The sequence below is a fragment of the Anser brachyrhynchus genome, assembly GCF_964034855.1.
Source record: "Anser brachyrhynchus genome assembly, chromosome: 16".
Taxonomy (NCBI): Eukaryota; Metazoa; Chordata; class Aves; order Anseriformes; family Anatidae; genus Anser; species Anser brachyrhynchus.
In genome coordinates, this window is record NC_137734.1 from 15,066,878 (window position 1) to 15,082,393 (window position 15,516).

Genomic DNA, 15,516 nt, shown 5'->3' on the forward strand with positions numbered 1-15,516 from the left:
GTAGTAGGATTGTTATCCTACCTGAATCTGTTCTTTAAAATTTTTCACCAACTATTTTACTATTCTAATTGTTGTACCCAAATCAAAGAGTAGTGCTTAAAATAAAATACAGAAAAATGAAAGGATGCCATGATGCTGTTATTTTTCTGTGGAGTAACAAACTATGAGAGGGAACCTGTATCTGGTTGGTAAAATTCTCTGTAGGTTAAAGCTTTCCATGCTGGGCATCAGCTAAACAGCTGGCAAATTCTTGAGGAATTACTAAGACTGAAGGTGTTTCCAGAAAAGAAGTGGGCGAAGTAAATTGCAGGTCAAATTTATGTTTATTGCATGCCAGCTAAGGATATTATATGTGAGAATTACTTCTGTAGAAATGGATGAGTAATATTCTCTAGGGAATTTCTGAGAAAACTGATTTTCAAAGTGATCGCTACCTTCCATTTTTTTTAAGAGAACTGAAGGATCTGGCTGGTCTGAGGTACCAGAAGGAATTCTACTTCTATTTTCTATTCACTGATCCAGATGTTCCTCTTTATCCTGTAGAAACTTGATGTTTGTCATCAGGAGATTAAGTGTTAATTGAAATTGATATAGGTTGCTTATTTAGAGTTGAGTATGTTTTTGTAGGACGATGCTGTTAAATATAAAGATTTTCATGTCGTAGAGTAAGAATTTTCAAAAAGAAGTTGTACTGGTAAAAACTATAGTATGATAAGTGGTTTAAAAAAAGTTTTTCACCTAGGCCAAAGTTTGGGACTGTTCAGCCTGGAGAAGAGAATGTTCAGGGGGGATCTTATCAATGTGTATCAATACCTGAAGGGAAGAAAAAATGAAGACAGAACTATGCTATTTTCAGCGGTGCCCAGTGCCAGGACAAGAGGCAGTAGGCACAAACTGGAACACAGAGGTTCCATCTAAACATCAGGAAGGACTACTGTGCTCTGCGGGTGGTGGAGCCCTGGCACAGGTTTTGCCCAGAGAGGTTGTGGAGTCTCCCTCCTTGGAGATCTTCAGAAGCCATCTGGATGTAGTCCTGAACAGTTACTCTAGGTGGCCCTGCTTGAGCAGGGGGGTTGGACCAGATGACTTCTAGAGGTCCCTTCCAACTTAACCATTCTGTGATTCTGTGAAAATGCTGGTTGTTTCAGTTTTAGTTGGAACAGGAACCATATTCACCTTGGAAAAAGGAAAAACTAATGTCAGGCAGTAATTTTACTGTCATTGAAAGCCTCCAGTAGCTATTGCACAAAAATATATTCCTGAACAAAATCAGTTTGTGCCTAACTAATTTGTAAGATAAACTTTCCAGCTCTTCACCATTTATCACAGTTATTAATCATATCTCTGTGTCTTTGCTTGTAGCGTCCATGATGTTTCAGTATTTTGTCAAAGTGGTCCCCACAGTTTATATGAAGGTAGACGGTGAAGTAAGTATCTTTATTCCTGTTGCTTTGGCTTTTTATAAAAATCATAAATCTACATGTTATTCTTCTGTCTTTTCTTGTTACATATACACCCACTTAAACAGGAGATGAGGTTATACTTTAATAGCAGTATCTATTGTGGTCATACCTGCGTAACACTCTGCCTGTACCATAGGTGCAAGAAATGAAGCAGCCTCAGCTCAATTCTTTTTCACAGCCTGCAGCACAGGATAGGATCCCAGCAAGATTCTGTGCAATGATGTATTTTTCTTCTCCTAGTTTATTTTTGTATATTTTAATATTTGTTTATTCCAAACATGTATTGGGTGGCTTCAGCTCTCTCATGCCCAACTCTATACAAGACATAAGCAGTAATTCAGTAGGGTTAATTGGCATTTTGCAGATCTGAAACATGGTTCTTAGTTTTTTTTTCTTCTTTTGACATAGCAGATAATTCACTTCCTCACCATATAAAGCAACTGAAAGCTTTCAGACTTTAGTCCTCATATTCTGATTCTGACGATGTCTGACCTCTGGTGGAAGCAAGACAAATTATTCAACTTCCTTCGTACTGCAGCCTCAGCAAAAGCAAGTTTCTATGGTGTAATGTCATCTATAATGTTGCTACAGTGATTAAGCAGATTTCAGCCTCCATCCCACCTAGTTCAAAGTGACTATACCATTTTCATTGTTCCCTCATGAATCCCTCCTAGTGTCTGCTCAGGAGAAGTCAAAGCATCAACGAGATCCTAAAAGTGTTATTTGGAGAATAACACAAGATGAGCTTGTCTCCAATTTAAAAACTCTACTTTAGCCTCCAAAAGAGGGTGGCTAGATTTCCAGTCCCACCTTCAGAATATGTCCTTCTTTTGGGATGGCTAAGATAAACAAATTTCTGAAGAAATATCAAGATGAGATGAAGATCTTGAGAACAGCGACAAACATATGCTCTATTCTTAACTCACCTGAGACAGCAGGAACAACTGTAATTTCTTTCATTCATTTTGAAGCATTTACTTTGGTTGCTGTCATTCTTCAGGGTATCTTGGGTGCTACAGATGACCTCTTCTTAAACAAACAGAGGAACAAAAAAACAATGACAGTTATCACAATCTAGGCCCCTCCATAGTCTTAGGGCAGGAGAATGATGGAAATCATTGTTTCTATTGCAAAGTGAACACCAGGAGAGGTGAGAGCTCTACTGTTGTGTAGACTTCACTACCATTGGTACCCAGTGTGCTCATCTAACCCTGTGAGGAAGAAATACCATCTGCCCCAATACCTTTGTGTGCATTCACACACAAAATGGCTTAGCTTCCCTACTGCATCCCAGGCTTTGGTTCTGTATCTCCTATGCTATATGCATGGTCCATTCCCAGCTTTGCTTTAACACTGAACTAGTTTCCTCTGAGGTGAACCCCAGGTGTGGTTCTGGGGCTCGTTTAGTGCAAGAATTGGTCTGCACATGGATGAAACTATCCATGAGTTTGACTCCCTTGTCATGCACAGTCTTATAACACTCTACAAACCCCACAACACTGGGAGCCCTTACACCTTCCTGCTCTTTGCTCAAACTGCTGCCATTCTCAGGCATGCAGCATACATCCTTGCAGTCAGAGTAACATACTACTACTGCATGTCAACACAGCCTTCGTATTGCTTTAGGTACTTTGGAATTTATATCACCAGCAAATTATTAGTTATGTCAGAGACTGTAGGAACCACAGATCTGAGGAGCCACGTGTCCACAGTAGATGCAATACAGACACTCAAGCAAAACTATCCTACAGCAGTGTGAGCGGGACAATATAACAGAATCCATTGGAGAGGTAGACATAAGCTGTATTTCTTCATCTGTCCTACAGACTGAAGCTATTTGCAGGAATCAGTTCTCGTGATAAATCCTTAAGTGGACCACTCTTTTTTAAATACCTGCCTTTCTTGGACCCATCCATTTTTCCTGGAAGTTGGATGGAAGTTACTTGCTATGAGGTGATATTGAGAGAACCTTCAGACCATATCTGAAGCTCATTCTACTTGGATTCAGGATGCTTCTGCAGTTTTTGTGAATTATTTAAATTCCTTATGTACGAGGGATAGTTAATTTGGAGCCCTGTTCTTGTAACCATCTCCCGGTATACCATGGATTATGATTCTCTAGAGGAAATCTCACATGTAGATCCATCATTCAGTTTTCAAAGGATTTCTTCTGTCAAAATAATTGCTTTTAGTCTCCAGGAGAGGACTCCGTGCAAACCATGATGCTTGTACTTCTGGTAACTGTGGATCAACGTGTGTTACCATATGTGTACCATGACCTGTCTTAGACAGTGAGTACTTGGAAACCCCAAATGTAGAATTTGATAAAGAAACTGGATAGCATCTTTTTCAACTTTAATTATAATTTGTCAGATAGCCGATTAGGGATGACAGAACATAATTTAATTTTATAGAAACTCAATTTATTTCCTGTAAGAATAGGAATGGTATAAACAACCTGTAGAAGAATTGCAGGGCACAGAAGAATATAGCAGGGTGATCTTTGATTTGTACAAAGATGAGTGATCTTCATCCTTCTGTCCCCCTAAAGCTCTCCTGCCTTTATATATTATTTCTTTCCTCACTCTTGAACGTATATAGCATTCTCAAACTGCAGATACCAGGGTTGTGTGATACCCTTTCTTCCGTATTCCATTTATGCTTCACAGAATGGTGTCTGAACATTCACTTCCTGCTATTTCTGTTTAAATTCATCTGCTAATGGCAGGCCTCTCTCAGCATTCAACATTGTCTCCCGATGCTTCATATGAGGAGATGATTCTTCATCAGATTGTGTGGGAGCTCAGTACTTCAAATGTTGACTCTTAGAGGGTCTCAGGAGTTAGCTGTTACAGTATTTATGGACTTGAAATGGTGAGAGTGACAGCACAAGGTAAAGCTAAGCCAATAGACTTAAGAAGTCAAACAGATCAGCGCCACAGGAATCTAACCTGTCCCCAGTCTGTACATAAGTGCCGGCTCCTGAAGCATGCTTAGGTGGACTGCAGATTGGCAGAGGTTGACATGGACTTCGGGTTGAGGTTGAGAAAAACAGCTTATTCCAGTTACTTGCCAGCAGAGACCAGAACAATCCAGCCTAGAGACTGATGCATAGCTTGTTCTTTAGGCTAAATGTGGATTTAGCCAATAAATATCCTGTAGTAAAAATAGACCTAATTCTGATGGTGCTGCTTATGACTCTTAGCACCATGACTACTGGCAGGACCCTACAAGTTGAGGGGGCAGGACAACACTGATGTGGTTCACTGAACTTGTGTTTTAGTAGCCTTTGCTACTCCTTGTTAACAAAACAATGCTTGCTGCTTTTGTTTCCTGCTAGGTGGTAAGGACTAACCAGTTTTCAGTTACACGACATGAGAAAATAGCCAACGGGCTAATAGGAGACCAAGGTCTGCCTGGTGTATTTGTGCTATATGAACTGTCACCCATGATGGTGAAGCTGACAGAGAAACACAGGTAAGAGACATTTCAATGTATTTCGTTCATTGTGTTGATTTTGTCATTTTGCATAGCTTAAAACACTGTCCTCACTTAGATGTGACTGCAGATGCCTGAGAGTCAGCCAAGCTCCTCGACAGTCAGCAGAGAGGATGAGGCACTCCCCAGTGCAGTTCCTTTTACTGTGAACATCTAAAACGGATTTGGGATTTTCCAATACTCCCTGGAATGTTTTAATCCAGTATGAGGATGGAGAAGTATAGAAGTCTGATATAATGCTTCTTAGTTTAGGCTAATTTCCTCAAAGCCTCTTATAATAGGAAAACTACTTTCATATAGCAAAGCCAATGTGACCAATAGATACAAATGCAATTTATCATTTTCACTGTCCAATAACACCTTACAAGCACCTGTAGTGGCACCTGCTCCAATCCAACTTGTTTACTTACTCTGCATTTGCTGTAGCTTTTCTTCATGTTGTAGTCAGTGTGTAACCTGGTGCTTCTTTCCAGGTCCTTATTTAATCATAGGTTTGTAATTGCAGGGAAATGGAAGGAGTTGCAGCTGTCAAAGCTTTGCACAGCCAAATCCTATACCTTACAATGTATTAATATGTGCTTAGGGATTTCTTTTTTCTGTTACAGCAGTCTGTGTATTCTGTCTGAGCACAGGTGGCTGAAATCTTAGCAATGAAATGCCATCCTTTAGGTTTATTAATTCAGTACTTGCTTCCTGGGGTTGCCACTGAGCTCATTAGAGTGCACTGAATACAGTGGTGCTTCTTAGTAACTAAGTTTCAGTGATGAACGTCATCCTGTAGCCAACAGGGTTTATTTAATTGTCGAACCTACTGTCAGTTGTTAATATTTATATAATGCATGCTTACGTAGTATAGTTAATATAATGATAATTATGAATTGGTTTGTATTAATTGTTACTTGTCATAGTGAGCTCGTGCTGATTGTTCAAATTCTTTTCCTCATTTTAGGCCCTTCACACACTTTCTCACAGGAGTTTGTGCCATTGTTGGTGGCATATTTACAGGTATTGCACCTTTAAATTATTTCTCTCTCTAAGGAGTAAGCACTTGCCGTCTTATTCTTTCTAGAGTCTTCATGACGGGTGATAAACCCCTGTCTACTGGGGAAAGGTGATTTCAGCCTTCAGGAGGGGATACAAGATGTTCTACAGAGCTATGGGAGTATCTGATATTTTGTTTTCAAGTAATGTGGTCTTTCATATGCTATTTGAAATCTGTACTGTTTTCTTGGCTAGAGGACAGATCAAATCAGCTGTGTAACAGCTTTTTTTGTTAGAGCATCAAATTGGTTCCACAAGTAGAAATACTTTCAGGGCAAAAGACAGTCACCACAGGTGTTACTGAAAGACCGGATAGCAAGACTAGTAGTTCTGTATTCTACAGTAATAGAATCATTCAGGTTGGAAAAGACCTCTAGGATCATCTAGTCCAACCTTAGAGTAGAAGAACCAGTTCCCATTTTAGCTGCTACTCTAACTAGCATTAAAATGTCTGTATTTGTGCAGAGCCAAGTAACCACTTCTTTCTTAGATTGTTGAATAAAATAAAAATGAAGCTTCATAAAGGCATTGAAAATATCTTTGCTTACTGGCAAAGGTATTTTCAATGTGTAAGTTACCCTGTGTACCCTCAAGAAAAAGAGAGGGAGCTAGGCAGGAGCTCAGAGTTCCTGTATTGTGAAAGCCACCTTGATAGATGCAGGGTTGTCTGGATTTGGGGGTGCAGTAGACCTTTTCTGTGGTCACAAACAAGCACTGAGTTAACAGGCACCTTCAGTGTACTGGCTGGAGAGAATTGGGGAAAATACTGCAGAAAGTACGAAAGCATCAGTTTATTTTGTGTCCTTGGTGGGTAATCATTGCAATCTCCTAGAAAGGGCATCTGTAAAGGGCAGCGTGTTTTATCGGGTAGAAGAGCTTACTTTTAAGGTTACTGTGAAACAAACAAAAAATGGAAAACATTCCCTTGGCAAGCTGGGTCAGGGTGGTAGTAGAATGATATAAAGTTTGCAGAATCAGCTTCTTTTCCAAACTTTTCTAATTCATTGGTAAGCATATGTGATTCATCTTTGCCTCATTTTTACTACTTTGAGTGATCTTTTTCTGGAGAAACATGGTCACCTCTGCCCTGCAAGCTGGATCTTGTCTCTCCTAATGAGATGAAGACTTTAGTCTTCTGAGCAGCAGCAGCTGCTTTCTGTCTTGGCGGAACTTGAATTCCTTTCCACTGACAGAAGGATTTTTTTTTTCTTTCTGTGAGAGTTGATCCCTCTTTGAGGCTTCTCTGGCTTGATCTGATTTTTCCTTTCAGTTGCAGGATTCATTGACTCCTTGATCTATCACTCAGCACGTGCCATCCAGAAGAAAATCGAACTCGGGAAGGCAATATAAATAAGCAGTGACCTCACCCACACATTAAAAAAAAAAAAAAAACTGTAAGGAGAACTAAACAGGATTTTCAAAATATATGTGATCTTCTGAGTGCACGTGAGAAGAGGTTTGGAATTACCAGATGGCCCCAACTGCTCTTAATGTCTCATCATCCTTTGTTTGGCATTAATTTATGGATTGAACTGCTTGAAACTTGCTGCTATAAAGATTCATTAGCCATCTTGTCTGGCTGTGCAGACCCTACTGTAAAAGCCCTTTTGTGTCAGTCCGTGTTCATCCAGTTTGCCCCCCGAAAGAACTGATGGAGATACTGCATTCTTTTTGACTCCAGGAATAATGTACTATATTGTCATGAGACCTGCGATGGATTGAAGTTGACATCAAATAAACTTTCTGGCAATGCCATCCATCCTTTTTAAATTATTCTTTAAGAAGTTTCTGAATGTGCTGACAGTGTATGCCAGATCTCTGTGGAAATGTGCTGAATCCCATGTGCTTTCCGTCCAGCTGTCCAGGGCAATGTGATGAGACCTGGCACTCGGGATGTGCTTTCTGTATGATGGGGCATTGCAGATGCTTCACATTGCTCTTAGGAAAGATGCAAGTTAATGTTTCAGGAAAAAAAAGTGTTTGGAGTTTTAAATAATTTTAAAATTGGATTGTGTTTGCACTTCCCCTCTGTTTATATTTTGTAATAAAATCCATCCTCTGTGTTTTGCTAAAGCATTTGGAAGAATAATTAAATTATTTGAACCAATCCTGGTACTGAATTGGAAATTATAATAAAAAATACCTGCAATGTGGGAGAGTGTGAAGATATTATGATGGTGATTTTTTTTTCTTTATAATGATCTACTTTTCTGAGTACTTATGAGTGAGTGAAGTGGTTGGTATGTAAAACTATAGTGGGAGAAAATTGAAAACAAGAAGGCAAAAATAAAATATATGAATTCCTGACTTATTTTGAGGCAAAACAGACTCAGTGCTCTTAAATCTCAGCTCTAAATTTACTTTGGTGTTTACTCTAAACTTAGTCTGAGTGATTGGTACAGTTTATTCCAGCAGTGCATGGTGAGTATGACAGGCACAGAATCAAATGATGCTTTTGTTTTTTAATTAGTTGAACAGACCTTCAAAATAGGTACTATAAAAAACTATGTTTTTCAGTCAGGGGGAGAAGCGATTTGAGGTGTGGATAAGGTGACTCATTAATCTCCAAGCTAGAAAAAATGAGTTTGTAAGAAATATATTTGAAACAAGGATATTTAATAAGTCCGTCAGGTCAGGGCCATATTGTTCTACTGCAGCATGAGAAGGGAAGATAGTATCTGTGTTACTGGGAACAAAAAGTGAGCTGAACTGCTCTAGGCCCTTCAGTCACTCATCAGAGCACACAGGTTTGTAACTAAATTTGAAAGAATAATCAAGAGTGTGAAAATAACATAGTAAGAGTTTAACTCACTGTTAAAGCAGCTAATCACTTGACTTTGGCAAGGAAGCCAGTTATTTGTAAACCTCAGAAAACCAGTGGAGAGCATCACACAGAGCACTGCTTAGCACCTGGAGAAGACACAAGGAAGGCGACGGGCAGGGTAAGTGCAAGACTTGCATTCTCTGGGGGCCCAGATAACAGAGAGCAGCATCTGGTCTGCAGACAGGGGATAGAGCAGAGAGATGGCAGTTTAATTGTACTGTGTTTGCATAGAAAGTGCTGAGGGCTCCTTAAAGGAGAAGCAAAACTTGCACAGAAATGGGGATTCTACCTGGAGAGGCAGAAATTAGGTGAAGCTAACAGTTAGATCAGGGACGATAACAGGTTTCTCCTATAAAATGGAAGCTGATGAGCAGTTGAGATCTGGTGACTTTCCAAGTTACTAATATGATGTAACGATGACAAAGCTTGGTCTGATTCAAGGACATTCATGTTTGTGACTGAAAGGAAATGGCAAACTGCTGTGTTGGTCACTGCACTCTGCGGAGCAGAATGAGTAGCAGGGGTCTGAGTAGTCCCATGCTTGGCATGTTTCTCAGAAGACATCTGAAAAACTATTTATTTCTTTGCAACTGCTTTAAAAGAATCTGCTTGGACTGAGTGGCTAAAGCTTTTGAATTTAGCAGCCTGCTTGCAAAACAGGGAGTGTGTGTTCCAGTGCATCAGCAAAAAATGGAGCGTGGGGAGGTGCTTGCTTCTGTTCCTGGTCAGGGAGGCAGAGCGCCAGCAATTGCAGCTTCTGCTAATCTTGCTCTGGAGGAGGAAACCTATTTCATGGAGCTCAGGCTTCAGGGTCTGCGATCTTTTTGTACAGAAAAGGGCTGAGATCAAGTGCACTGTCTTTTTAGAGCAGTTCAGTAAAACAAATAATAATAGCTCCACGTGTGCTTTCAAAGTTTATTCAACATATGATCATTTCAGCTGTACTTAAGTCTGCTGTATTCAGACTTAGCATACTTGATTTTTTTCATGTCTTAGTCTCCTTTGATACAATATGAAAATACTCCTTAGTTATAAAAAAAACAGGAAGGGAAGATGCCCCTCTCTGCCTGCCCAAAGAACAGCAATAAACCTCCCCCAAAGCCATCAGTGGGGGGAAATTTCAGCCCCAGCACATGGACAGATGCATTGGCACAGCCGGCTGCGTGAACGTGGCCACAGTTGCAACCTCCCTGGGACGTAACCCACGCAGTCTTAGAGCTCTGAAAGCAAGCAGTGAGCGCCACTTCTGCCCCTTGGTGTCCTGGTTGGTGAAGACCTGGACCTGCAGAAAACATCCTCCTGGCTAAACTGAGCTCCCACTGCCACTCGTGCTCGCAGAGCCAAGCTGGTGGGCCCAGCACCAACACCAAGACCCCTGGCCAGGTGCAACGGCCAGCCCAGGCACACAGCAGCGCAGGGGAGAAGCAAGCTACAGAGCTGCGCCAGCTGCCGGCAGCCAGTTCTTGTGCTAACAGCTTGGCTTCAGTTTCTTGGATATATGTCATTTGTAGAATAAAATTCTGCCTTCAGCTGCCAGTCTCTGGATGAGGCTGAATTCAACATCAGCGTCGTGGACCCTCGTCCTGCGAAAGGCTCCAGACCAACGGTTTTCTTCCCAGTAGTGATGCCAGTTCCCTTTGCTGTCTGCTCCAAAGCCAAACACAGAGACCTGCGGGCAGGCCAGCAGAGCCATCGTTGCGTGGGCACTCGGTCAGCCCAAGAGCCTGCAGCGAGTGCCTGCCTCCCCCTCTTGCAGAGCCATCACTGCAGAGTGGGAGAAGCCCTCTCTGGGCACGGAGCACCAGGGCCTGGGGGAAATGGATGGGGTGAGGGGGCACAGCCAAGCTGACCACGTCCCGGGCTCCACCAGCAAGAGCATGGCCAGCAGCTGAGGGCCACAAACGTCCACCCACACTCCACACTGGGAGGCTGTGGGTTGAGTGCTGCATCCAGTTTGAGCCTCCCTGCACCAGCGTGGTGTTACAGGGGAGCTGGATCCAGACCCAGCAAAAAAGACACGAGGGGTGACAGACAACTTGCAGCAAAGGAAATTCCCCACAGCTGCAAGGAAAAGCCTTCTCCCCATGAGAGCAGAGCACCTGTGGCTGCACTCACCTGTTGGCAGGCGTGCAAGGCAAAGAGCAGCGCTGTGAAGCCAGTGGAGGGATACCTGCCATGGCCCTGCAGCCAGGTCTCATGGATGTACTTGAGGAAAGCCGGGTTCAGGATCAGCACCTGAGCAAGGGCAGAGGAGCAATGAGCTGCAAATGGGACAGCCAGGTCCTGCCACCAGCACAGATACGAGTCCTCCCTCTTGCCAGCTCTGCCCCCACCCCACTTGCTGCCTCCTTCCCAAAAACCAAGCCCAGTCTCTGCCTGGCTGTGAGGAGTTGGCTGTAAATCCTGCACTGCCTTGCAGAAGCTTCTGGGGTCACCTCACAGCCAACAGTGATGCCAGGTCACTGGTGGCCACCAACCCCTCATCCCCCTTGTCCCAGAGCCCCAGCATCAGGTGCTTGAGCAGAGGGGGATGCTTACTAGGTGCCTGCCCAGCCCTTACCTTGTTTCTGTCAGCTTTGATGAACTGTTTCACTCTCATGTAGGTGCTGCAAAAGCCAGAGGACAGCCATGAGTGTGAGACACCTGAGCTGCCAATCCTTCAGGAGCAGCTGGTGTGCTGTGACCACCAGCACCTGGCCCAATGGCAGCCCCCAGCCCCTGGGCTGGCCCCGTGGTGTCCCTTGGGCTGGCCCCGTGGTGTCCCCTGGCCTGGCCTTGGAAAGGGAAACATCAAGCCCACAGCTCCGCAGCGGGGACAGACACCATCCTGCTCATGGGGCTACAGGGATGCAGGATGCCCAAGACCTGTGGGGGCCTCTCAGCACCTGGTTCCCCACACTGCAGTGCAGAAGGGGGCAGAGCCCTTGACAAGGGACTCCGAGCCCTTCACCTCCTACACCATGCTCCAGGCTCCTCAGCATGAGCGATCCCATCCCCAAGGCCCCAGGACAGTGGAGGTGACGCACTGTGAGAGCTCTCCTGTGGAGAAGGCACTGGTCACCCACTTCAGGTCCAGAGGCTTAAAGGGGACTAGGACAAGGTGGACGCCAGGCCAGAGGTTCATCGCACTCTCTGGGTACATGAAGTGATGGGTTGTCCTCGTGCCAACATCCATTTCAAAGCCTGCTGTCTTGGCTCTGTTCATCCTGCGGGAGAGCAGGAAGGCATGTCCAATTATGAAGGTACATGCCATGCTAGACCCAGGCTGCTGGGCAGGGATGTAGCTTGACCCTGGCCAGCAGCAAGGAGGGGATGTGAACCCTTGTGTCACCCACCTCAGCACCCAGTCGTGGGCATCAATCCGTGGGCCGTGGCGGGACCCCTTCAGCCGCCCTGAGTTGCCCACCACAGCGCAGCGCCTGCATTGGGATGGGTCCCACACGCTTCCCTTCGGGGCCGGAAGGACGGTGAAAAGCTCCTGGATTATGGCCTGGAGCTGGGTGCTGCTGGAGGGGCCCTGCAGGGTCTGGGGGAGCACAGGCAGGGACAGATGGCATCAGCCCCCCAGCCTGGAGCCCTCCCTTCTCCCTGAGTGCAATGGAGAAGGATGAGGGGGATGGGGAGGGGGGATGGGGGGAGGGGGGGGCAATGGGCATGGAAGAACCCTCTGAACGCATATTTGGGGAGCCCAGGAAAGCCCTCAAGCACCCACCCATGCGCCCACTCACCAGCCACCACTGAACAACATCCGGGGAGAGCTCGTGGGCTGCGCCTGTCAGCAGGGTCCCCACGGCGGCGTTGTAGTGAGCGTTGAACCAGGCGGAGGTGTTGGTGCTGGGGGAGCAGCGGGCGGTGGGCTGGGGTGGACGACGGGCAGCGAAGAGGGAGGGAGTGAACAGAAGGTGGCCAAGGCCAGAAATGGAGGCTTGGAAAGACTGCCACAGCACGAGCAGCAGGCACAGGGCCAGCATCACCTGCGTGCGCTTCCGGCACTGCATCCCTCATGCCACCTGCAGCGAGATGGCACCAGGATTGGTGGCAGTGGCACTGCTGGCAGGAGCAGGACTCTGCCCAGCCTCCTGGGACACACCGGGGTCCCATCCTGCAACCACTTCGCCGCTCACCTTCCCACTATAGACCTGAAATATGGGTCTCCTTTCCAAACTATTCAATGGCCTTATTGCTGTGCTCTGCTCCCGACACTGTCACAGTTACGCAGGTCAGGTCAGGGCCAGCTGGCAACACATGCTGTGCCAGGCGCCACGCTCTGCCTGCTGCACTTTTAGCATCTGTGAATGATGCTACGGATGAGTGGTGGCGAAGCTTCTTCATCTCAGCCCTGAGCCTGCCTCTGGCTCCCTCCGGAGTGGAAGCTGTGTACCAGTAAAGCGGCTCCCGTGCCTCCCACACCACCTCCCCATGCGGGCAGAGAGCCCGGCAGCCTCCCTGCAGGAACCCTCCCCACCACCACTCGGGGAGTGGAGCATGCAGGTGCTGCATGGCTGGCCAGGCGCTCGCTCCCTGATGGCCCAGGGACTCTGAGGCTTCAAGAGCACCAAATCTCCACCGGCAGGGAGGACCAAGAAGTGGTACCTGGTGCGTGCGTGTGCGTGTGTGTGTGTGTATGTGTATGTGTGCGTGCACCTTTCTTCAACAGCCCTAGCTGCAAGTGACATTCCTGTCCTCCATCTAAAAAGACTCACATAAAGCTAGGCAGACTAAAACGTGTTTTTTTTTTTTTATCCTCACAGCATGCCCAGCATCTCAGTACCTGACTCCATGGGCCAAGCAGCCACGTGAGTGCACCAGCAGGACAGCGGGACAGCCTCTGTCTTGGTGTCAGGAGCAGGTTGGGGGTTCACCACTGTACTGGGAAGGCTGAAGGACACGCCTGCCCCTCACGGGGGGGGCTTCTATGCTCCCCACAGCCCCCTTCTTGCAGGCAAATCCAGGCCAGAGACAGGACCATGGGTGAGCACTGGCTTCATGTCTCCACAATAACCATTTTCTGCAGCACAGACATACCTGCTCTCCGTGGTGTCCAGCCAGCTGCCCAAAAATGGACCTGCGCAATGTGCCCCCGATGGCAAAACCGCTCCTCCTGGATGTCTGCGCCAAGAGCAGAGGTGGGAGATTTGGCTGGTCCTGGGCAGTCACTCCCTGCCGGTCCTTCCACAGGCAACTGAAATGTTACTTCTCAAGGGGAAGTGCGCACAAGCCACTGCCAGCACGCCGGAAGCGCAGCCACGTCTGTGCAGGAAGTGCAGCCTCACAGCTGGCCGTGAAATGGCGGCTCTGCACCCCAAAGACTCCCCAGTGCCGAGCCTGCGATGTCAGCTTGTGCCCCCCCACCAGCAGCTGTGATGGAGGCACAGAGCATCCCTCCGACACGCCTGCCAGGCCTGCAGTCACCCGGGGAAGGAGGGAAGCTGGTCCAGGAGCCTGCAGTCTTGGGTTTATTAACCCGCAGCCCCTGAGGGAGGATGCTCTGGCTGAGGGCCACACAGTCGGTGCCAGCGGCTCCATTAAGCCCAGAGCCAGGGGAATCAGGCAGCACAGTGACTAGTTCATGAAGCTTTTTGCAGTCACCCATCGCAGGCAAGAGGCTTGGGGCAGGGCCCTGTGGGGTGGGTGGCAGGGACAAGCAGTCTCCCACAGCCCCCGCTCTGCTGACGTGACCTCTGCAGCAGGGCCACCCACACCCCTGTGGCAGCTGAAATGCCCCCAGCCCCACACCCAGCAGTGCACTGCAGCCATGGTACTGGGGCACACCAGCAGCCATAGACCTGTCCCTGGCCTCACTCAGTCCCAAGGGAGGCTGCTTCCCAGACCCGCAGATGGGAAAGGGGCTCCCAGGGTGCTGTGATCCCCCCGGTCGCCTGGCCCTCTCGTTTTTGAGGAGGTGCCTCTGAGCGCAGTTGAGCAGAGGCGACACCGCCACACTCAGCAGCACTCAACGCAGGCTGTGACGGCCGCTGCAGGAAGAGGAAGTGGCCATGGAGCCCGGAGCCTCACAGCAAATGGTGGCGTCAGCCGGCGGCTGGGCCGCACCTCGGCAGTGCTGCCTCTCTAGCTTCCTGTCGCAGCTGCAGCCATAGGTCATGCCTGAGCTGGGAGCCCTGACTGCTTTCCCAGGGCCCGAATCAGGCAATTCAGCATAAAATCACACCTCTGGAGGCGGGAGAAGACGCCTGGCATGGACTTGCCGTCCTGCACCCTGCAGGTTATGCTGGGACAGTTCATCCTCTGCTGAAAACACAGAGGTCTCAACAGCCTTGTGCACCCGGTGCCTCATCGGCTGGTTTCTTTAGGTCACCTGGACAGGATTTGGGCTCAGGAAGGAGTAAGGAAGGCTGTAAAATGTGCCTTGGCAACTGGAAAAAGCTAGCCCACGGAGAAAAGCCATGCAATCGGAACTGTTTCCGATTTCACTCAAGGGGAGGTCAGCCCTGCTTTGCTCTGCTGCCCATGAGGAGGTTTGATGCCTGAGAGGGACTGGCAAAGGGGAAGGAGATAGAAACCTAAACCAGACCAGCCCTGCACAACACAGAGCACTGAAGCGCTAGTATTTATTGGCAGCAGGCTCACAGGGCCTCTCCATCACTCCTGCAGCCGGGCGCTGCTGAAGCCTTGCCCTGAGCTGACACAGAGCAGGTTTTCCAGAGCACCAACAGTGAAACCCTGACACAG

At 47.2% G+C, this 15,516-nt stretch overlaps 2 protein-coding genes across 5 annotated transcripts in view; one reads left to right on the forward strand and one right to left on the reverse strand.

The window, feature by feature from the left end:
* Window positions 1-8,171, forward strand: part of ERGIC3 (ERGIC and golgi 3) — a 29,661-nt gene extending 21,490 nt beyond the window's left edge. For all 4 annotated transcript variants that reach the window (XM_080557764.1, XM_080557765.1, XM_080557766.1 and 1 more), the window contains 4 exons: window positions 1,363-1,427; window positions 4,804-4,940; window positions 5,911-5,966; window positions 7,273-8,171. In XM_080557764.1, the coding sequence (XP_080413890.1) occupies window positions 1,363-1,427; window positions 4,804-4,940; window positions 5,911-5,966; window positions 7,273-7,352 (338 nt within the window). In that variant the 3' untranslated portion in view covers window positions 7,353-8,171. The remainder of the gene's footprint in view (window positions 1-1,362; window positions 1,428-4,803; window positions 4,941-5,910; window positions 5,967-7,272) is intronic.
* Window positions 8,172-8,599: 428 nt separating this feature from the next.
* LOC308178733 (CMP-N-acetylneuraminate-beta-galactosamide-alpha-2,3-sialyltransferase 2-like) lies at window positions 8,600-15,404 on the reverse strand. The gene is made up of 7 exons (XM_080557769.1): window positions 13,852-15,404; window positions 12,555-12,836; window positions 12,162-12,352; window positions 11,853-12,032; window positions 11,387-11,432; window positions 10,942-11,061; window positions 8,600-10,495 (listed from the first exon to the last, which is right to left on the reverse strand). The coding sequence occupies exons 2-7, from the start codon at window positions 12,822-12,824 to the stop codon at window positions 10,328-10,330; spliced, it is 975 nt and encodes a 324-aa protein (XP_080413895.1). The 5' UTR covers window positions 12,825-12,836; window positions 13,852-15,404; the 3' UTR covers window positions 8,600-10,327.
* Between the last annotated feature and the right edge of the window lie 112 nt (window positions 15,405-15,516).